This window comes from Antechinus flavipes, chromosome 3, assembly GCF_016432865.1.
Source record: "Antechinus flavipes isolate AdamAnt ecotype Samford, QLD, Australia chromosome 3, AdamAnt_v2, whole genome shotgun sequence".
Lineage (NCBI taxonomy): Eukaryota > Metazoa > Chordata > Mammalia > Dasyuromorphia > Dasyuridae > Antechinus > Antechinus flavipes.
Window position 1 is genome coordinate 226,063,244 of NC_067400.1, and position 24,727 is coordinate 226,087,970.

Sequence of the window (24,727 nt, forward strand, 5' to 3'; positions counted from 1 at the left end):
TTGTTTGTCATGTGGATAATCTAAAAGCCTTCCCAATAAGATAAGGAGTAAAACAAGAATGCTTAGTAGAGAGAGAAGAAAAAGAAATAGGAAGAATCAAAATTGAAAATGATGTAATAAAACTACCATTTTGGAAAATGATATAATGATATACTTGGAAAACCTTAGAGATTTAACTGAAAAGTTAGTTGAAACAATTAATAATGTTAACAAAGTAACAGGATATAAAATCAATGTACATAAATCACTAGCATTTACATATACTACAAATAAAACCTTGCAAGAAGACATAGAAAAAGATATTCCATATAAAATAATTGTAGACAACATAAAGTACCTGGTAATATACTTGCTAAGACAAATCCAGTAACTCCATGAACATAATTATCAAACAAATTTTATAGTCAGAATTAAATAATTTGTAAAATATGTGGGCAGAGCCAATAATAAAAATGATAATTCTATTTAAATTAATCTACCTTTCAGCTGTCATCCCAAAAATATTTTATTGAGCTAGAAAAAATAAGAACAAAATACTTTTGGAATAACAAAAGGTCAAAAATATCAAAGCAATTAATGAAAAAAAATGTAAAGGAAAGAGACTTAGCAGGACCAGCTCTAAAAGTGTATTATGAAGTGGTAATTATTAAAACTATTTGGTACTGGTTAAGAAATAGGTAGATCAAGGAAACAAAACAGACATACAATATATAGTAGTAACTGATTATAGTGTACCTTGTATTTGAGAAATGGAAAGATTTAAGTTTTAGGGATAAGAAAACTATTTGGTAAAAAAAAAAAAAAAAAAGCAAATAAAAACAACCATGGGGACAATTGGAAACTAGGTATAGACCAATATCTTACACTATTTATAAAGCTAAGATCAAGATGGATATATAATCTAGATATAAAGGGACATATCATAAATAAATTAGAAGAACATGGTCCCTGGTCAGACCTATCAGATCAGAAAGGAGAAGAATTTAGGAATAAACAAGAGATAGAAAGCATTGTTTTTTGCAAAATAGGTCATTCTGATTATATTACATTTAAAAAGTTTTTTACAAATAAAATCAACGTACCCAAGATTAGAAGGCAAATAGAAAACTGGGGTGGGGATGGGGAATCTTTATAGACAGTTTCTCAGATAAAGGTCCTATATTTCAAATATATAGAGAATGTAGTCAAATTTATAAGAACATTAGTCATTCTCCAATTGATAAATGATCTAAAAATATAAACAGGAAGAGTTTTTTGATGAAGAAATTAAAGCGATTTATATTGTGAGAAAATGCTCTAAATCATTATTGATTAGAGAAATGCAAATTAAAACAATTTTGAGATAATGTTTCCTACATATTAGGCTGACTAAAATGATAGAAGGGAAAAATGACAAATATTAGAAGTTATATTAAAAAAAAAACTGGGTGGGATTCTGATGCACTGCTAAAGGAATTGTAAGCTAGGTTAAGCTTTCTGAAAAACAATTTGTACTTACATTTATTGAGTTATAAAACTGCATGACTTTGACCCAGCTATACTACCATTAGGTCTGCTTACCAAGGCAATCAGAAAGAAAGAAAAAGAATGTATATGCTCTAAAATATTTGTAGCAGCTTTCTTTGTTTTTTTGTTTTTGTTTTTCATAATTATAACTTTTTATTGACAGAACCCATGCCTGGGTAATTTTTTTACAACATTATCCCTTGCACTCACTTCTGTTCCAACTTTTCCCCTTCCTCTCTCCACTGCCTCCCCCAGATGGCAAGCAGTCCTATACATGTTAAATATGTCACAGTATATCCTAGATACAATATATGTGTGCAGAACCGCACAGTTCTCTTGTTGCACAGGAAGAATTGGATTCAGAAGGTAAAAATAATCCAGGAAGAAAAACAAAAATGCAAACAGTTTACTTCATTTCCTAGTGTTCCTTCTTTGGGTGTAGCTGCTTCTGTCCATCATTGATCATTTGAAAATGAGTTAGATCTCTTTGTCAAAGAAATTCACTTCTTTCAGAATATATCCTCATACAGTATCGTTGTTGAGATATACAATGATCTCCTGGTTCTGCTCATTTCAATTAGCATCAGTTTATTTAAGTCTCTCTAAGCCTCTCTGTATTCCTCCTGCTGGTCATTTCTTACAGAACAATAATATTTCATAACATTCATATACCACAATTTACCCAACCATTCTCCAATTGATGGGCATCCATTCATTTTCCAGTTTCTAGCCACTATAAATAGAGCTGCCAAAAACATTTTGGCACATACAGGTCCCTTTCCCTTCTTTAGTATCTCTTTGGGGTAAGCCCAGTAGTAGCACTAGCAGCTTTCTTTGTGATGGCAAAGAACTGCAAATTGAGGTGATGCCTATCAATGGGGCAATGGTTAAACAAGTTGCACTATTTGATTGTTATGGAATACTGCTGTGCTGTAGTGATGATGAACAGACTGATTTTAGGAAAAAAAATATTTGCATAACATTATGAAGAATGAAATGAATACTACCAAGAGAACATTGTATATAATAATAGCAATATTTTTGAAGAATAACTGTGAACAATTAAGTCATTCTTTGTACAGTAAATATTCAAATCAACTACAAAGAATTTACAAAGGAAGATGCTGCTCACCTCCAGACAAAGAACTGATAAATATAAGGACATATGGTATTTACATATTTCATACACATATGTGTCAATGTGTATATGTGTGGGTGTGGATGTGGGTGTGTGGGTGTGTATGTGTGAAATGGGGGCCTTTTCTAGTGTGAGGTGGGGAAGAAGGGAGGGAGTTGATATTTAAAATGTAATAAAAATTACATTTAATTTTTAAAACTGTTTATTCATATTCTTTGACTATTTTTAAATTTGGGAATGACTCACTTTTTTATAATTTTGGATCAGTTCTTTATATATTTGACTAATAAGCTCTTTATCAGAGAAACTTGCTGTGAATTCACCCTTTCCTCTTTCTCGCTTTCCCTTTCATTTTGGCTGCATTGATTTTATTTATGCAAACAGATTGATTTATTTATTTAAACTTAAAGTAATTAAAATAATTCATTTTGACCTGCCATTACTTCATAGAGCCATATGTTACATATTTATTGGCATCCTCTTGAGTGTACCAGAGAATAGTACTAGATGTAAAAATCCACTTATAAGTAGTTATTAAACACAAAGATGACTCTAAAAAATTCAGGGGCAAGATAGAAGGACAACTAACTTCTTTAAAAATTATTTTCACTTTTATTCTCCATTTAAGTACCAAATAGAACATTTTTATAATTAATTTCTCACTTAAGGTATTACTACAGCAATCACTTCATGGAAATCTCCCTATAATTATTATTACATATTAGATCCACCCATAAGACCTAAGCCAATACTACTGGGCTTATACCCCAAAGAGATACTAAAGAAGGGAAAGGAACTTGTATGTGCCAAAATGTTTGTGGCAGTCCTGTTTGTAGTGGCTAGAAATTGGAAAATGAATGGATGTCCATCAATTGGAGAATGGTTGGGTAAATTGTGGTATATGAATGTTATGGAATATTATTGTTCTGTAAGAAATAACCAGCAGGAGGAATACAGAGAAGCTTGGAGAGACTTACATGAACTGATGCTAAGTGAAATGAGCAGAACCGGGAGATCATTATATACTTCAACAACGATACTGTATGAAGATGTGTTCTGCTTGGAGATGGATTTCTTTGACAAAGAGATCTAACTCAGTTTCAAATGATCAATGATGGACAGAAGCAGCTACACCCAAAGAAAGAACACTGAGAAATGAATGTAAACTGTTTGCATTTTTGTTTTCTTACCGGGTTATTTTTACCTTCTGAATCCAATTCTCCTTGTAACAAGAGAACTGTTCGGTTCTGCACACATATATTGTATCTAGGATATACTGTGACATATTTAACATGTATAGGACTGCTTGCCATCTGGGAGAGGCAGTGGAGGGAGATAGGAAAAAATTCCAAACAGAAGTGAGTGCAAGGGATAATGTAAAAAATTACCCAGGCATGAATTCTGCCAATAAAAAGTTATAATTATGAAATAAAAACCAAAAACCTAAAGATTTGTTCTTGTTCTTCTTTTTTATTATTAAAGCTTTTTTACTTTCAAAACAAACAAACAAACAAAAAAAAGACCTAAGCCAAGTTTAGCATGCCTTATAATAATGACAGTTTGAAATTAAATAATTAATGTTCTCTCTTAGATGAATCCAACATTGATTTTGAACTTGGTTCTCTTTTAGAATGAAGTGTCCTAGAAGTTTCAATGGTTAATTTGAATTGTTGCACATTCTGAAGGTATCTACATCTGCTTACCAGTTTGGAGAACATGAGTTGCCATTTTAAATTTATTATTACATTCTTGGAGTGCATTAAAGTAGTGAAGATACTATGCTTCTAACCAAGGTTACCTTTCACCATTCTAAGGTAAAGTGACAGAATGCAATAGTAGGTCAGAATTGGAATCAGAAAGACCTGAGTTTAAGTAATTCCTTATCTCTATTTGCCTGCTGGTTGTATGAACCTGGGAAAATTGAGCAACCTTTTAGGCAACTATAAGATTGTAAAAGATATATATATTTTTTCATTCGTGAAATAATGGAGGAGTTCTCTATGGCAAAGTTAGGATTTATGAGCAACATACTCATCGGACAACATAGATATTGTACCCAGTGGCTATTAAAAAAAAAAAAAAAGGTGGATAAGAGTTTAATTAGTCTAAGCATAGTGATTAATTTACTATGTTAACTTGGTGAAAAAAGTACCTGTAGAGTAATTTTTCGTCTACCCACCTATGGCTATCCAGAAGAGCCCAATTTCTTTTCTTCTTTCTTTCTTTCTTTCTTTCTTTCTTTCTTTCTTTCTTTCTTTCTTTCTTTCTTTCTTTCTTTCTTTCTTTCTTTCTTTCTTTCTTTCTTTCTTTCTTTCTTTCTTGCTGAGACAATTGGGATTAAGTGATTTGCCCAGGGTCACACAGCTAGGAAGTGCTAAGTGTCCGAGATCAGATTTGAAATCAGGGCCTCCTGACTTCAGAGCTGTTGCTCTATGCACTGCACCACCTAGATGCCATCTCCAATTTCATTTTGACACATCTTTCTAACTAATAATACTAAATAAATGCAACTAATTTGATTGTGTTAGTAGAAGTGAAAAAGCCATGAATGACTTGTTATTCTCTAACATAATCATTGCTTTTTGCTTTTGTCATCAAAAGTTCAGTGATGTTAGACAAAGTAATATTGACTTACCACTGGAGACATATTTTTGTCAGCAATCTGAAAAACAAACAAACAAAAAAAAACAACAACAACAAAAAAGCAAAATTAAGTAGCTTGAATTCTAGTTCCCATTGAAAAATTATCTTCCTAAGTTCTTCTTTCATTTCTAGGAAAACCAATAAAAACCTCTAATACAAATGAGAAAATATGGAAGGATGTTTGGGAAAAATATTCTGAAGTTATGATTTCCTGTGAATGATTGTAACCAATCCCAAAGTGAATTAAAATGATTTAAGTATGGTCTTTCCCCATTCTTTTTGTGTTTACTTCTACAAAGAATTACAAAGTGGTAAAGACAGTAGTGATTTGAGTCAAGAAGGCATAAGTTTTAATAACATCAGGCTTATTTAAGAAAACCTGCCAATAATTTATAGAATTGGTAATATGACAATTAAAATATCAAAGGTATACTTTACAATGCTAGACAAACTAATAAAAATTCATTTAGAGGAACAAAGATTTGGGAAAAAATGAAACAAAGGTAAAATAGTATCTTTATTTATTTATTTATTTATTTAAAAATTTTTTTAAGGCAATTGGGATTAAGTGACTTGCCCAGGGTCACACAGCTAGACAGTGTCTAAAATAGTATTTTTAAATCTAAACTATACTTTTTGTGGAATTTGAGGAATTTCTTTATATTTTTCTTTCAAAATGTGATTTGGAAATTGTCTGGGAGACAGGATTTTTCTGGCTGATTAGCAATGTGACTTTTATCAGCTTTCTAATAATGATTTGTTTTTCTAAGCAGACTTGCTGTCAATTAGTCGTGTCTGACTCTTGTGACCTCATTTGGATTTTCCTGGTAAAGATATTAGAATAGTTTTCTATTTCCTTCTCCAGTTCATTTTATATATGAGAAAATTGAGGTGAGCAGGGTTAAGTGATTTGTTCAGGGTCACACACTAAAGTTTGAGACAGAATTTGAACTCAGCTGATTCCAGGGTCAGCATTCTATCCACTCTGCCATCTAGCTTCCTTCCAAGCAGAATGATCATACATTAAGAAAAATGTAATGATAGATTTGGCTAAAATTTAAGAGTTAATTGTTTTTTTCAGTAGCAATTTCCACCTATTTTATCCACTGTACTTAGGGGCCTCTTGGACCAAATAGAACAATTCAAAACTTTCTTCCTCTTAAGAGCATTCTTCCACCTCTAAATTCTACCACCCATCTAGGAAATCCTAGAAAGCTGCTAAACACATTATTCTTGAATCTTTCCTCATGTTTTCCATATCCATTTTCTTCAATCATTTAGAATCATGTTCATTATCTCCCTTCCTATCTGCTAAGCTATGGGATTCTACTGAAAGGGAGTATGGCCGCCACCTCAACCTTTGTTGCACAATAAGTTGTTGGAATCTTTACAAACTGCTAGAGATTATGGGTTTTCTCCCATAGTGCTCTCTGGCCCCAAGAGCTTCAAGGGAGGTGTGAATTCACAAAGTTACATAGTTAACTTTGTGAACTCCCATACTTGTGAATTTCAATGAGTAAAGGTATGAACACAAGCATTGTATCAATTAGTTTTACTTAGTACCTTGTTTCAAGTTCTGGCCCAAAACATCTTCTTGTAAGATCAGATCAATAATCTATCAACTCTAATGAGTTAGCAGTTTGTAAAGATTCCAACATCAAGTTTTCTGCCATATTGCAGAAATGCCTTTGTTGAGCAAGGAGCAATGATTTGTGATCATGGGAATGGGTGTAAGCCGAGGGTCATAGCTCATGAGCAGGGATGCCTTGGCAAAGCCTCTCGCCTGTGAGTGAGTTGCTAAATTGTTGGATTGGCTCTCCTCCCATTGGGAGATATCATGTATATGCAAAGCCCACGAGTTGCTTCTCTGAATGATGATTGGGGATTGCCTACTGTTCATGTGCTGATCATGCTTGCAAAAATATATATCAACAAGACTGAATGGCAAATAAACTGGTGCTCTTTTCATACTCTATGAGTCTCCCTCCTCATTCATCTCACCTCTGAGATCAAAGGGCTCATATACTTGGAGCTCTTAGAAGATAGCTGCAACACCTTTCCTCATCTATATCTTCTGTAAAATCCAGTTTAGAGTCTTTCCTAAAAGAAACTTCTAGTTCTGAACATGTGATTTGATAGTTAATCATTCTAGAAACTACTTCTCTGTTTACATAGCCTAAGCTTGAATTTATTGGCCATTTTTTTTCTTTTTGGTTTTCACTCATGTTGCCTTATTCATTGAGCTTTATGTGTAAGATGTCAGGTTTTTTTTCCCTCTTGTATGAATTGTTGCTAGACATATTTACCATATCCTTTATAATTTTGCAATTGAGCATCTGACCAATACAGAATGTTACATTGATTCTTATTAGATTTCATTTTATTAGTTTCAGCCCACAATTTTAGCCTATGAGATTTTCTTGAATTTTGTCTCTGTTGCCCAACATGTTAGTGTCATGTCATCTAAAAATTTGATAACCATGATATCTATGTCTTTCTCCAAGACAGGAACAGAAGGAAGAAAGCTGCCAATATAAGTCTTACTTAGGTGATGGCAACACTAAAACAGAATTGCACTCATCAGTGCATTTCACTACTGTTTACAAATCAACTGGATGTAATGATTTATTCAACAACATAAATATAAATATTGCTGGGGACAAACCATCAACCTTATTGCTAAAGATTCTATTTCTCCAACAAAGTGTCTCCTTTTAAGGTAAATATGAATTTATGCTAGTAAACATGGGATGCTTGAGTCTTTGGGAAATTTGGGAATCAGTTCCAGTAGCAAAATGATGACTATTGTCTCTAGTGGGTATTTATAGGTCTTGTTCAAAGGCATTTCTCAGTTACATTTAAGTTTTGATTGGTGATCATTTCATTAATCTTATGAGGAATGGAAACTATCAACCAAAGTTTTTGTTTCCTAATGTCATTAGCATATATTTATTAGTTATTTACTAGATTTGGGGAAACATACAAACATAACATTGAAACATGAAGCAATTTATATAAAGTGCTTCTCTTATTATAGGAAAACAATTTACACAGTAACTAGTTAATCATAAAATGGAGTCTTAAAATAAAATGGAGTTGCTCATGCTAAATTAATGTACTTATTCCTACCACAGGATCTCCAGAGATTGAATTTACTCTCATTCTTAGGGTTCCAGGGAAAAATCTGGAAAGAATGGGTTTCTAATATTATTCATGAACCTCCACGAATGTACTTCTTTTTGATGATCAATATTTAGACTTCAATGAACTTTTTAAAAAAATGTATTTACTGAGATAGTATAATAAGAATTACTAGCACAAAACATTCAGTACTACCTTCCCACTTCTCCTCCCCTCAAAAATAATGTGGTGAACATTCTCCCTTTAAAAGAGTAGGCTTAAATGTGAAGTATAACAATAATGAAAAAGGGGGTCACCCATAACTCTGGATTACTGGAAAAAATTTTCCCTTTTCATAAAGTCATCATGAAGTTCCCCTTAAGTATAGCCCTCTACTATTTTCTAAAGATCCCTGCCTTTGAAGAACTCTCAGTCAAGCACTTTTCTCTGTCACAAAGTGTCTCCCTCCTTAAAACTTCCTATCGTTTCCACATTGTTCTTCAATCCTTTCCTTTCTCATTGGATATCATTGTTCTCATAGTCACTGCTACCACTTCTAGTTGTTAAACTGACCTCTGGATCTCCCATATTCAAATAGTTACCTAAGAGGAAGGAGAGATTAAAAAAAAATCTTCTCTTCCCTTCCCCTGCAAAGATTTCCTCTCAGGAATTTGGCTTGGATTCTTCAATTACTAAATTGGAATGCCATAAAGATTTGTGATTTTACCTCTTTTTTTTTTTTTTTGCTTTGTCTGCATTGAGGAAATTAGGGTTAAATGAATTGATCAGGGTCATATAACTAGAGTTAATTGTCTGAAGTTGGAGTTGAACTCAAGTTCTCCTAACTTTAGGGCTGGGTATCTTTCCACTGCACCATCTATGTCATCTAATGGCTTTGATTTTGAACAGAGTACATACACAAAGATACACAGAGCAAGCACATAAAGGAATGTGTACCTACAAATCAGGGAATTAGGAACTCAAGTAAGACTGGTGACACTTGGGCTGTACTCTGAAAAAAGTGGATTTTTCACTAGGCAAAGTAGAGGGAATAGGATCTTAGCAAACATCAGAGGAAAGAGGTAGAATATGGTATGTATTTGGCTCAGCAAATAGGTCAGTTGGATTGAGATAGATCTCACATAAAAAGAGGAATATAAAGACAAGTATGAAATAAGGAGAAGTAAGTGGGTGACTTATTAGCAATATAAAATCATAGATTTGGAGCTGGAGGGGATTTTTTTTATTAAAAAAAATTTTAGATAGTATTTTATTTTTCCAAATACATGCAAAGATAGTTTTTAATATTGACCTTTGCAAAATCTTATGTTGCAAATTTTTCTTTCTTTGCCCTTTTCCTCCCTCCCCTAGAGAGTAAGCAATCAGATATAAGTATCTGCACATAATCTGCACATAAACATATGCAATTTTTAAAACATATTTCTCTATTTGTGATGCTATGCAAGAAAAATTAGAGCAAAAGGAAAACAATCATAAGAATGAAAGGGGATAAAAGCAAACAAACAACAAAAACAAAAGGTGAAAATACCATGCTTAGATCCATTTTCAGTTTTTATAATTCTCTTTCTAGATTCGGATGGCACTTTCTATCACAAGTCTATTGGAATTGTCTTGAATCACATCATTGTTGAAAAGAGCCAAGTCCATCAGAGGTAATTATCACATAATCTTGTTACTGTGTATAGTGTTCTCTTGGTTCTGCTCACTTATCAGTTCATGTAAATCTTTCTAGGCTTTTCTGAAATCAGTCTGCTTATCATTTCTTATAGAACAATAACATTCCATTATATTCATATACCAGAACTTATTCAGCCATTCTTCAGCTGATGGGCATTCACTCAATTTCTAGTTCCTTGTCACTGTAAAACATTTTTGCACATGTGGGTTCTTTCCCCTCTTTTATGATCTCTTTGGAATACAGATCTAGTAAAGACAATGCTAGATCAAAGGGTAGCCACACTTTTATAGCCCTTTGGGCATAGTTCCAAATTGTTCCCTGAAGGGGATTTTTGAGAAGATTCAGCTCACCCCACTCTCATTCCATTTTGCAGATGTGGAAACTGAGGCTCAGAGAGGTTAAGTAATTTTTCCACACACACAGTCAATAAATGTCAGAGGCAGGATTCAAGAAGACAAAATTTGAGTTTAAGACCAGCACTTTAACCACTATGACTTATTACTTCTTAAGGTAAGTCTTCAAATGCCAAGTTAAAAGTTTTGTATTTTATTCTAGAAGTGATAGGGATGCTCTAAAGATTTTTTTAAGCTTTTCTTTTTTATTATTATTATAGCTTTTTATTTACAAAACATATGCATGGGTAATTTTTCAACATTGACCCTTGTAAAACCTTCTGTTCCAGCTTTTCCCCTCCTTCCTCTCCTCCCCCAGATGGCAGGTAGTCCAATACATGTCAAATATGCTTAAGTATATGTTAAATCCAATATATGTATACATATTTAGACAATTATCTTGCTGCACAGCTCTAAAGATTTTTGAACAGGAAAATGACATAATCAGACTTGAACATTAAGCATATCAATTCAGGAACAGTGAAGAGCATAGAATGAAGAGAAATGGAAAAATGAAAGAAGAGATATTAATTAGAAGGCGATTTCAATAGGCCTGGTGAAAGGGCACAAACAACTAAACTAGAATAGGTTATATGAATAAATAGAAGGGGATAGATGAGAAATATGTAGTGGGGGCAGGAAAAACTTGGCAACTAATTGGATTGAGGGAATGGAGGGAGTGAAAATGAAAGAATGACTGTGAGGGTTAAAGGTTCTGATAAAGGCCTCATTTCCAAAATATATACAGAACTGACTCTAATTTATAAGAAATCAAGCCATTCTCCAAATGATAAATGGTCAAAGGATATGAACAGGCAATTTTCAGATGATGAAATTGAAACTATTACCACTCATATGAAAGAGTGTTCCAAATCATTATTGATCAGAGAAATGCAAATTAAGACAACTCTGAGATACCACTACACACCTGTCAGATTGGCTAAGATGACAGGAAAAAATAATGATGAATGTTGGAGGGGATGCGGGAAAACTGGGACACTAATGCATTATTGGTGGAGTTGTGAACGAATCCAACCATTCTGGAGAGCAATCTGGAACTATGCCCAAAAAATTATCAAATTGTGCATACCCTTTGATCCAGCAGTGCTATTACTGGGCTTATACCCCAAAGAGATACTAAAGAAGGGAAAGGGACCTGTATGTGCCAAAATGTTTGTGGCAGCCCTGTTTGTAGTGGCTACAAAGTGGAAATTGAATGGATGCCCATCAATTGGAGAATAGCTGGGTAAATTGTGGTATATGAATGTTATGGGATATTATTGTTCTGTAAGAAATGACCAGCAGGATGAATACAGAGAGGACTGGCGAGACTTACATGAACTTATGCTAAGTGAAATGAGCAGAACTAGGAGATCATTATACACTTTGACAACGATATTGTATGAAGATGTATTCTGATGGAAGTGGATTTCTTTGACAAAGAGACCTAACTGAGTTTCAATTGATAAATGATGGACAGAAGCAGCTACACCCAAAGTAAGAACACTGGGAAACGAATGTGAACTCTTTGCGTTTTTCTTTTTCTTCCCAGGTTATTTTTACCTTCTGAATCCAATTCTCCCTGTGCAACAAGAGAACTGTTCAGTTCTGCAAACATATATTGTATCTAGGACATACTGCAACATATCTAACATATATAGGACTGCTTGCCTTCTAAGGGAGGGAGTGGAGGGAGGAAGGGGAAAAATCGGAACAGAAGCGAGTGCAAGGGATAATGTTGTAAAAAAATTACCCTGGCATGGATTCTATCAATATAAAGTTATTATTAAATAAAATAAAATAAAATATTTTAAAAAAAAGAATGACTGTGAGGTTACAATTCTGGGTGACTAGAAGGATTCCTCCTACAAAAGTAGAGAGATTTGGAGAAAAAACATGAATCCCATTTTAGAAACCTTAACTTTGAGATACCTATAGGATATCCAAGTATCTAATAGGAAGTAAATAACATGGAATATTAACTCAAGAGAGATAAATAGTCAAAAGATATGAACAGACAATTTTCAGATGAAGAAATTAAAACCATTTCTAGTCATATGAAAAATGCTTTAAATCACTATTAATCAGAAAAATTCAAATGAAAACAACTCTGAGGTATTACTATACAACTCTAAGATTGGCCAAGATGACAAAAAAGATAATGACAAATTTTGGAGGGGATGTAGGAAAATTGGGACACTGATACATTGTTGATGGAGATGTGAACTGATCTAACCATTCTGGAAAGCAATTTGGAACTTTGCCCAAAGGGCTATCAGACTAGACATACTCTTTGATCCAGTAATGTCTCTACTGGGTCTATATCTTAAAGAATCATAAAAAAGGGAAAAGGACCCGCATGTACAAAAATGTTTATAGAAGCCCTTTTTGTAGTAGCAAGGAATTGTAAAATGAGTGAATGCTCATTAGTTAGAAAATTAGCTGAATAAGTTATGGTATATGAATGTTATGAAATATTATTGTTCTGTAAGAAATGATCAGCAGGATGACTTCAGAAAGATCTGGAGAGACTTACAACTGATGCTAAGTGAAGTGAGTAGAACCAAGAGAATAGTGTATACAGCAACAACAAAATTATGTGATGATAGCAACTATGATTGACGTGGCACTTTTCAACAATGAGGTGAGTCAGGCCTGTTCCAGTGGTTTTGTGATAGAGGGAGCCATTGGCTAATAGTATTTTCACATTTTTTGGTTGTTGTTTGTTTGCCTTTTGTTTTCCTTCTCATTTTTTTTCCTTTTTGATCTGATTTTTCTTGTGCAGCATGATAATTGTAGAAATATGTATAGAAGAATTGCACATGTTTAACATATATTGGATTACTTTCCATCTAGGGAAAGGGCTTGGGGAGAGGGAGGAAGAAAAAAATTTGGAAACAAGGTTTTGCAAGGGTGAATATTGAAAACTATGCATATGTTTTGAAAATAAAAAGCTTTAAAACATTTCTAAAAGTACTGTATAAGTGCAAAAAAAGGAATATTTGGGACTAGATATATAGAATTGAGATGATAGTTGAACATATGGGAGTTGATGAGGTTATCAAGAGAGAGGGTATGGAAAGAGATAAAGGAAGAAGACATACAACACAACCTTGAGAAAACCGTATTTGGTCCTTGAGGATGATGATCCAACAAAGGAGACTAAGGTAGGAAAGGTAGATAGGTAGATAGGACACATAGATAGGACAAAGATCGAGAAAGATGTATCCTACAAATAAATGGAAGGGAAAGCATCCTGGAGGAAATCAAAAGCTGCACTTCTAGAAGTCAATTAGAAAGATAGAACACAGAAAAAGTCATTGGATTTGTTTGGTAAGAGATCATTGGTAACTTTGGAAAGAACTGTTTTTAGTGTAGTGTTAGGGTTGGAAACCCAGTATTAAAGGGATGTTAGATGAAGAGAAGTTGAGGAAATGAGGCTATATTTTTGGAGTTTTATTGTGAAATGAATAAAATTTCTAGGATAGCTTGGTAGGGTCAAGTGAAGGGTATTGTTATTTTAAGTCCTAGAGAGACCTAGGCATTTTTGTAGGTGGCAGAGAAAGAGCCAGTGGATAGTAAGAAATTGATCATGACAGAAAAATAAGAAATGATTGAAGGGGCAAAATACCGTAGGATACAAGAGAGGAAAGAAATCAAGGGCACGAGTTGCGAAGTTGCTCTTGGCAAGAAAAAAACCCACATCATCAGAGAGATTGGAGTAAATGAAGTGAAAATGGTTTGAAGAGATAGCAAAGAGGGATTGTGCTTTGTTATTTATGAAGGTGACAATAACATTTTTGCATTATTTTTTCTTGTTGGAGTATTCTTTCATATTGTCTAAGAATTACTTTTTCATTGTTGATGTCTGGTTTTCAAATTAAAAAGAGACAGAAAACCATTCTTGTACCTTAGAGAAGAGGAAATAACAGGAAAAAGAAGGCAATGTCATTTAGATTGGAGTAAGTTTTGGAGTGACAAAATTACTCTGATAAGAAAGAAGTAGTTGGATTGAGGAAAATGAATGCTTCAGCACATACAATGTGTGTAAGGAGCATAGGTCATGGAGAGTGATTTAAGAAGAGAAAACAAAATTACCTTTTGAATTTGAAGTTGATAGTCAAAGTTTTCTTCATCACCTTGAAAAATTGTTTTGGGTGCCTGCCACTGCAAACTACAATTAAGATCTTTGCAGTCTATAGTGACATTTGGTGGTTTAAATATTTCTGGAATAGAAACATAGACATTGTGATAACAGAGAAGTCAATGCTTTCCTTGCCTTGGAAAGTATCTGCTTACCACAGATAAGGATAGAAAGTAGACTTGTGATTTCATTGGCATAGGGAATTAGCAGGCAAGGAACCTCAATCTACCAATGTAAACTGGTACATTCTTTGCAACCTGTACAACTGTGGAAGAAAATTTAATTGTTCGGATGTTGAATTAAAATATTACATATATATATACTTGCTTTAAGTATATACAGTATAAACCATGATACAGATAATATATGTAATATATTTACATAGTTTAAAATATATATGAAACTATATAACATACAAGTTTATATATATATATATTTAGAAGTATGTATATGTAAACATATATGTTCAAGAAACATATAAATATGTAGAATATGTTAAGCAAAATATATAACTGCTACACAAAATGACCAAGAGAAGAAGATTTAGATTTAACAGTGGGAATCTAAACATACAATTCAGCTAGTTTTAAGATTCAATGCAGAAAGATGCAATCCAAAATAAAATGCACCCCAGATTTTAGCTATTCGTCCTGATCTTAGGATATGCCATTGTACACATAAGATCCAGCCTCAGTTTGGCTGGCTCTGCCAGAATGGTAGGCTATCATAAGTAGCACATTTTTAAAAATTTGACAGGTATTTATTAAGTGCCTATTCTGTAAGTGCCCTTCATTTGGGGAATGTATAAACAAATTGAAATACATGACTATAATGAATTATTATTGTGCTTCAAAAAATAAATAATAATACATGATAATATATTATAAAATGATCTGAAGAATGTAGAGAAACATGTAGAAACAATATAGAAAGTTATGTAAACTGATGTAGAATGAAGTAAACAGAATCAGGAATCAATCAAAAACATTTATTAAGTATTTATTATATTCCAGGCATTGTGCTAAGCACTATAAATAATAAAAGCTACAACAGTCCCTGCCATCAACAGGTTTATATTCTAATAAAGATCACACATACATACACACACACAGATATGAAAGTGCATATATATATATGTGTATATGTGTATGGAGACAGAGAAAGAGAGAGAAGATATCTTATTATCTCTCTTACGGGGGGGAGGCATTAGCACCTGGCAGAATGGAAACAATCTTCTGCAGAGGGTGACTGTAGAACTGAGTTGAAGTGGGAGAGGCTAGGTGGAACACTGGCTAAAGCCCCAGTCTTGGACAAGGAGCACTTAAATTAAAATCTGCTCTTAGACACTCTGATCCTGGGCAAGTCACTAAACCCCAAATAGTGTCAAAATATAAAACAAAACAAAAACTGAATCAACAAAAACAATAAAAAACAACAGCAACAAAACTGAGTTGAAGGAAACTAAGTATTCCAAGAATTCAAAATAAGCAGAGAAAGCATTTTAGTGTTCATGTGTGTTGATGTTACACATACATACAATGAGATAGAGATGGTAGGTAATAGTCACAAACTTGAAAATTAACAAACTATTCTAATGTACCAGTCATGAGTATGCTAGGTAAAAAAGGAGGTGTTCCTTTGTGGATAGAATTTCTTTGATATTAAGTAATCATACCTTATATTACCACGTATGCTGACTGTTTCTGTTGATGATTTTATCTTCCCCTCTTTCCTTTGTGATTAAGATGCCTTATCTAACTATCCTATGTCATGCAAAATAACAACAAAATAATCCCTATGCAGTGACAAAACCAGACCTGCAATATTATTCTGAGTCAACAAATCCATCCTTGGAAGGTCTTAACATGAAACTTGACTGATTATTATCTCACTCTTCTTTGGACAAATCTTTCTTTGCCTGTCTCTTCTCCTTGCCTTCTAATCCTCATCTAAACAAATCTTATAAAACCCATTTTACTTATAATAAAACCTATCTCCTTTGTTTACAGAATATCCAAAGTTTTCCTCTTCTTTGAATTCACAGTACCCATTCACAACTATCTGTATTTCCCGTAGACTATTTTTTCTTCCCCCCCCTTTTTTTAAAGATAGCATTTTCTCTCCCTCCCTCTCCCAGTTACATGTTATGAAAATTTTTAGCATTTATAAAATTTGGGTATTCAAAGTTTTCTTCAGGCTTAGAGTCAGAAAGATTCATCTTCCAGAGTTCAAATCTGGCCTAGCTGTATGAACCCTGCTTGCCTCAGTTTTCTCATTTATCAAATGAGCTGGAGAAGGAAATGAATTAGTATATTTGCCAAGAAAAATTCAAATGGTGTCACAAAGAGATGGATATTATTGAAACTACTCAACCACAAGAACATAAGTTGTGTTGTTTAGTTTTTGCTGAACTACTTTCCTCATCCCTCCACACTCTATCTTTTAAAATCTTTGTTACAGGAGATTGGTTCTTTGGGAAGGAGGGGTAGGGAAGAAGATATTTGGAAGTGAAGGTGTTAACAGTTGTAAAAACTTTCAAGATAGACTATGTTAAATAATAATAAAAAAGAAACAGTTGGTGTACTGATGATGAAGACACATTTTATCTCAGTTGAACAAAGCACAGGCTGGAAGAAGAGCCACTTGAAGTACATTTTATGAGGTGTTACAGAGCTGAACCATTTATCCAATTATTATAAATAAAAACATGGTCTCACTAGCACAAACATGTAAGAAACATAAATTATTCTTACCAATATCCCATAGTGAAATGTTGTCATCAGTACACTGGACTTCCCTTCCATTGTGAGTTCCAATCACTAGGAAGTGATATGGGTAAGGGTTTGGGAATCCTGAGAGGTTATCAAAATGACATCCAACACGTCTGCCTTCAAAATCTGTCTTATAATTTGGACATTCTCTATCCACAAAAGTCCTGAAATAGCCAAAGTATTGCTGTAAAAAATCCAAAAAATCTTTTTATATGATAGAATTGTAAAGGGATTTCCCTCCAAGACAAAACGTACATTGGGGATTGTGAGTAAAAAAATTGATAATGGATATCTCCTGGAGTTTTCCTCACTGTCCATTTGCAGTCCATGAAATTTGCCTTATGAATCTCACAGGATACATTTTCTTTAGTGGTTCCTTCTTCTCCTAGGAAGATAGAATGAAAGAAAATGTTTTATTTTCTTTAGTTTTGAGTGTGATGAGAAATCAAAAAAACTATGTTCAACATGATGTTACATTACCTCTTTGGGGAAGATGGACAGTTTTTGAAAATCTTTTCCCAGCAAATCCCTCAATTACAAAGTCTACCCCTTGGCACCAGCTATGGAAACTTTTTATTTCGCACCTGCTGTTGTTTTTTGCCTAAAAACAAAAACAAAAACATCTTATAATCATTAGCTAATTGATCCTGAAACAGGATAAACAAAAAGGTTAAATTAAACTAAATAAGATCTCTAAGATCTCTTCTATTTATGATGTGCTGCAATACCCTATAAGTGTTGTGAATCATTCTCAGTCATTTTGCTTTCCAGAATTCTCCATGCTATATTAGAAAGATAGTTAGACTTGGAAGTCAAAATGTGTGGTCTAGAGTTCTGGCATAGTCATTTAGTAGGTATATGACACAAGAAGAAGGAATAAGGGAATAAGCACTTATATAGCTCTAATCTGAGGTCAAATTTGAACTCAGGTCCTCCTGACTCCAGAGCAGATGCTCTCTCCATTAGAGCCATCTAGTTACCCCTACAAAGGACTATTCTCAAGATGGAATGATTTGATTGTGTATAAAGTACTTTTTCTATCATAACACAATATGGAAACTACTTGTGATTTGGAAAAACAAATTCTCACTGTCCAAGTTCCTGGCATTTATCAAATGATGACATCAGAGATAGAAATGATTTTGTCAATGGAAATGATATTTTAAATGATATTTTAAAAAGATGGATTACTATTTTTTCTACTTCTCTGTACCCTAAAAATCTTTGGATCTTCCCTTTTGGCTCAACAGCCTCACAGAATGTGAGCTTCCTGAGAGCAGGGATTGCCATTCTTTTCTATGTGTACCCCTGGATTTTTACAACTATACTTTGAACATAATAAACACTAATGTTTTTAATCTGCAACTTACAGTCTTGGTGTACTTGAAATCCTTGAAATTCTTGAAATTTCCTTGAAATCAAATGACTTGACCAGAATCACCTAGCCAGTATATATTATAAGTCAGGACTTGAACTTGGAATCTTCCTGTCTCCAGAGCTAGCTCTCATTTAAATAAAAACAAGAGTTTAAACAGAAGGGACAAACTATCTTTCTCCCCTTGCAGGTGTTGACTGAAGCAAGAAGTTCTGCAGTTGCTGCTGATGGAAGTGGAGCTAGGGGATTGGGTTGGGAAAAGGGCAGGAAGAGGAAGAGCTAAAAGAAGCTGCTGCATCCCATCCCACTAAATGTGTATGAGCACATGGAGCCTCCATTTCTTTTATGTTTATTCTTTACTAATTTAGGCAAAGGAGTAGCCTGACATGGAATTGTCTAGGCAGTGACTGTAATTTAAGGAGATGTCCTCAATATCATTAAAAGCCCTGTATTCAATCATGGATGGATGTTTATGTCTTTAGGGGCTGTGACCCTTGTGTCTTTGAGCTGAATGGCAGCTGTACTTCCCTTGAAGGTAGCTGGGAATCAGCAAAATTCACAAATGGAACTCAGAGAGGAAGATCCCAAATTAGGGTAAAGTGACATAAGGAATTCAGCTCCTCCAGGCCATATTATTTTTTTCAAGTTAGACCAATTTGATGAATTGGCTATCTTGTCAGGCACACTTATTTATTTATTTAGTCGTTTATTCATTCATTCTTCCATCCATCCATCCATCCATCCATTTATTTCTTTGTTTATAGGTTAAATGAGGCCACAAGTTCTTGAGGAAGACTTTGTTTTCCCAGTCTTGGGGACCTTTCCCTAGAAATTATGTCTTTTTTTTTTTTTTTTAGTTTTATTGATGCATTTTTTCCTACTTTTTTACCTTCCATTCATTTTAATGTAGATTGTAGATCGAATAAAATATAGTATAAAAAATGCAACAAAAACATCCAATACAGTGATATGGCATCTGACAAAGTATACAGAATTCTGTAGTTTATCATCTCTCTGCATTGAGAAGAGAGGTATGCTTCATTATCTGATCTCTGAAAAACTTCCTCTCTGGTGTGAGAAATGAATTTATTTGTTTTCTACAGTATAAAATCAAACTGGAGAAATGAAAGTTAAATTAGAAAATTGAAATCCAGTGGACTAGAGGGGTAGAGGTTATCTCACCCAAAAGAATATAAGAATGTTAAGCTCCTTAGGGACAGGGTTTGGGTTTTGTAATCAGAGCTAGTGGCCTGAGATTTGAAAAGAATCTTTTGTTCTTTGACCCACTGCTTTCCACGGTTATCTTCACTTTTAGAATGGAAACTCTTTGGAGGTAGGGACTGCACTGAGTGGGAAACACCCTACTCTGTCAAGCATTTGATTTCTTACTTCATTTTTAGAAGCTGCATCTTAGAAACCCCAGCCAGTGGGGAAAGTAGATAGAAGGTTGGAGAGGGGAACAAAAAAGGCAATGCCCTTTGCCTCTACGTGTCTCTCTCTAAAACCATGCTTTGTGTGTCAGAGACTGTGCATCCTTTCTCATGAGAAAGGAAAAAAAAAAAAAACTTTTTCCTACACTCATATTTAGATTTCTGACTGCTATAGTGGATTGCTACTATCCCTCACACTAGTATCTCATATTCCAATAGCCAATACCAGGTTGAAAGTGTGATGAGCTATGATGTAAAACACCAATGAAGGGAGACAGGGGTAGGGGATACTTGTTTTAGGGAAAAACAGGGGAGGGATTTATTACTAGACCTTGCTCCAGGCCCATGCCTTCTGAATTTCTTTTGCCTGTCATCCCAGGGGTCTGTGCATTCCATGGAAATTTTGATCTTCAGATTTTTAGTCTTTTTTAAGCTTGGAGCTAGGCTGCACCTAGAAGTATCCAGGGGTACCCTACTCTTTCAATTACTGGTTCTAAATTTTGAGACCAGATCTCTATTTCCCTTGTGGGGGAAGGGCCACTTCCCCCTCTTTCAATTAATCAATCAAAGACTTGTCTTAGGAGCGGCAAAAAGGAATTTATTGCTTTTTCATGAGAAAGGACACATTCAATATCGACCAAAATGGCTATCAGCAAGAGAGTGAAAAAGTGAGCAGTTCTCAGCAAGTTTATATAGATCCTAAGGAGGAATCGCTATTCACCTGATGTAAATTGTGCCTTTTTTAATCTTTGGGGGAGGGGTCCTGATGTAATGGTGCCCCCCTTTTTGGGGGGAGGAGTCAGAAAGGATTCCTTTGGGGAAGGGTGCTCTTGACTCTCAAACCCTCCCAGCCTCTGGGAAGGGCACATCCTTCCCAGACAACTTCCAGATAAGTAATCTCATTCAATTGGAAATCTTGGTGTGTGTGGGGTGGGGAATTGCTCAAATTGCTCCCCAGCTCCAGGTCAAGACTAACCAATATAACCAAGGGTTTGTCAACCTATCTTTGCTAATTCCTATCAGGAGTTTGTCTGCTAATAAACTTGTCTTCCTAGTGCCCTGTATTCTTAGTGCAAATAAATCCCCTTTTGCCTCAAACTTCGGGTTTACAAATTCTTTCACAAAGAATCTGCAACATTGACCAGAGGGGATCTCTACCCTCAATTCTCATACCTCAACACATCCACTTCTTTGTTAGAGTTGGACATTGGTTAGATGTCAGAGCTCATAATATAAATGTGGAAACTTTTTTTTTTCTTAAGAAGAAGCAATACAGCATGAAACAAAGATTGCTCAACAAACAGAAAGGGGGTCTAGAGAGGAGGCAATGTCCAAGTAAACAAGATTTTTGTGGTCCAGACTTGTAGCCTCCATTTTCCCCTGAGTCACAAAGGGAGGTGTAGTGCAAAAATATGAATGTACTGGGAGGGCTTCAACAAAGGGAAGCTAGGGACAAAGAATAAAAGATTCTTTTCAAATCTCAGTCCACCACCCCCATCACAAAACCCAGTCCCTGCCCCTAAGGAACTTACATTCTTACAGTATTTTGGGGGAGATAACCTCCACTCCTAACCACCATCTGATGTCCCTGAGGGTTTCAATCCTCCAATTTAAGTACCATTTCTCCAATTCAACCTTCACAGCCATGGAAACCAAACAAACTTCCGTCCATTTTTCAGACCCTGAAGAAGGTCATATCTCAACAAACTGTTGAAAGACCATTTAGATGAACAATTAGGATACCTAAGTTCCATTCTTTCTTCTGACACTAATTTCCCTTCTCCTTTTCTTCCTTTGTAAAGCAAGGAGACAGCACAAAATGGCATTTAAGATCCCTTTTTAGCTCCCCCAATACATCACTGAGATTTGGGCTCCTTATCATTCTCTGGTCCCCTCAGCTTCAATTTCAGTCTATTAAATGAGCCATCCTTTGGGACCATTTCACTTCTCTGATTCCTTAATTGCCCTCCCTGTATGAGGAGGCAGCTGGACTATATAGATTGTTCGTAAGTAATCTTCTAACTTTAGTAAGATAGTTTTAAAGATTGTATTTTTTTCCTTTTTCTTTCTTCTTCTTCTTCTTCTTTTTTTTTTTTTTTTTTTTTTGAGATAACTAAATGATGCAATGGATAGAGTGCTGGACTTGGGAGTCAGGAAAACCTGAGAGTCGGTCAGTTTATATTTTGCCTCAGTTTAAATCTTTGCAACTTTAGGCAAGTCACTTAAACTTTCCCTCCCTTTCCTCTTTTGCCAAATGAGAATGAGTTGTGACAATCAAGTGATATACAAATTATTTAGCTATTACTTTTGTGTTGAGGTATCCGAGTTGGCTCCTTTCAGTTTTCTCCTCCCACCTCAAATTTCTCTGTTTGTTATAAAAGTTATTAGTCTATGTGTCCCTTACCTGATACTTATGTTCTGGAATGACAAGTATGAAGGAAATTGACTTTAGCACAGAGATTTTAAAAAATGATTAAATGATTATTTAAACTAAGAAGCTATCAAATAGCCTGCTTCCTTTGATAGGGGTGAGTAGCATCTCAGTAGCCTTAGAGTGTACTTGAGTCTTTGGTTAGTATTCTGCTCCTTCTCCCTCCCTTTACCCCTCCCCACCATGTGTTTTTGATGACACTTGCCTCAGGGGCAGTTTGTAGTACTTATTACAAGTACAAAAAGTCCTAAGTGCGAATATGCTAATATTGCCCATTTGTTCTTAGAAATCAACTTCTCTTCTGTTTGCTAAGTGAATAGGAAAAAAGAAATATATTTGTATTATATACAGAGATATATGTTTTAATTTTACATGTAGAAATAGGTTTATTTATATGCACATATACATAAAATAACTCTTACCTCCGTCTTATATACCACTTTTGAGAGGACTTTAATAGTACAGTTGATGTTATTCACATTCTCCACATTGATCCAATTCAACCACATTGTGTCAACCACATGGTCTATAGTTATGTTTTTAATAGGAGAATCTGGACCTGAAGTTTTTCAACAATAACATATATTCAGTCCAACCAGTATTAATAAAGGATATGCTTTGTGAAGAGTATTCTGGAAGAAGGAACAAAATTTCTGCCCTCATGAAGACTGAATCTAGCAGGGCTGATAAAACACACACAGTTATCATGTAAAATAGTAATGATTTTCTGAGGTCAAACAAAATATTGTGTGGAATACATGGGAAGAAATTTCATTTCTGACTGGGAGGGAATTTCAAAGAAGGACAGAGAGGAAGAATTATTAGGATGAATTGGGGAGGACAGAAAGCTCAGAATTTATGCATTAGGCATAGTGAGAGGAAAGGTCTCCAGGTGAGAATGTTCAAAGAATCTACAGAGAGACAAATGAATGAATAAAATAGTACATAGAAAATGGGACTAAAATGTTATAAATCTGGGAAAGCTGAGAGAAGCTAGAGAGTGAATGACCTGGAATGCCAGACTAAAGAGTTTGATTTTAACTCTTATGAACATTTGAAAACTATTGAAATCTTTTGGATTAAGGAGTAATAGAATCAGAGCTGCATATGAGATTAGAATGGTAAGAGTAGGACTCAAGAGAGTTTGTAGAGTATAAGCAGGTAGATTTTTAGGAAGCTTCTGCAACAGATCAGATTGAAGGTAATGTGGACCAGCAGTGGGATTATAGCAATAGGACAAGAGAGGAGGAAAGGGATTCAAGTCAATTATTATGTAAGTATAGTTTAACTGTTTTTTTTTTTTTTAACCTGTTTAGTTCTAATTATCCTATTCCACATGTACTTTATCAATATTTGCTTCCTAAATTTTAAAGAGAAGTATTTAGAAATGAAATAATAGACAACTAAATTGACAGGAATAAAGACACTTTGTTCTGGGACTATTGAGTCCCTTACAAATTTAAACAAATGTGATGTACACAGAATCCTCTGGTTATATTTTTCATGTATGTATTTGTATGTGTTGGTAAATGGTACAAGAGGGATGGATTGGTAGAGAGTGATAGGGAAAAACCATACCATACCCCTCTAGCTATATTCTAGAATCAGTTTAAGAATGAATCAGACAAGAGAAATGGTTCTATAATAGAGAAATTGAGAAATAGCTTAATCAATTTGAAATTCAATTGGCTTTGTATGCTATAGTAGCATACTATTATATTAATAAGCATTTATTTTCTCTCCCTCCTACTTGGCAGGGAGAAAACCAAACAAAATACAAACCTTTTAGGCAAATTTGGAATGAGGAAAATCTGAATTCAGATCTAGCCTGAGATACATACTAGCTATGTAAAACTGGGCAAGTGACTTAACCTATGTCAGCCTCAGTTTCCTTGACTGTAAAATGAGGATAATAATAGAACCTATCTTCCAGAGTTGTTGGGAGGATAAAATGAGATGATGTTATAAAACACTTTGCAAATCTTAAAGTGCTATATAAATGTTATTATTGTTTTGATCATATTCAAGCAAAACAAATCCCAACACTGGCCATGTAAAAATGTATATCTCATTCTATA

General features: G+C 34.4%; 1 protein-coding gene across 4 annotated transcripts in view; it reads right to left on the bottom strand.

The window, feature by feature from the left end:
* LOC127553686 (interleukin-3 receptor subunit alpha-like) overlaps positions 1-24,727 on the bottom strand; it is a 60,589-nt gene that overhangs the window by 17,003 nt on the left and 18,859 nt on the right. For all 4 annotated transcript variants that reach the window (XM_051984600.1, XM_051984599.1, XM_051984597.1 and 1 more), the window contains 6 exons: positions 23,072-23,208; positions 17,894-18,014; positions 17,669-17,798; positions 17,396-17,577; positions 14,597-14,724; positions 5,280-5,306 (listed from right to left, as the gene is read on the bottom strand). In XM_051984600.1, the coding sequence (XP_051840560.1) occupies positions 5,280-5,306; positions 14,597-14,724; positions 17,396-17,577; positions 17,669-17,798; positions 17,894-18,014; positions 23,072-23,208 (725 nt within the window). The remainder of the gene's footprint in view (positions 1-5,279; positions 5,307-14,596; positions 14,725-17,395; positions 17,578-17,668; positions 17,799-17,893; positions 18,015-23,071; positions 23,209-24,727) is intronic.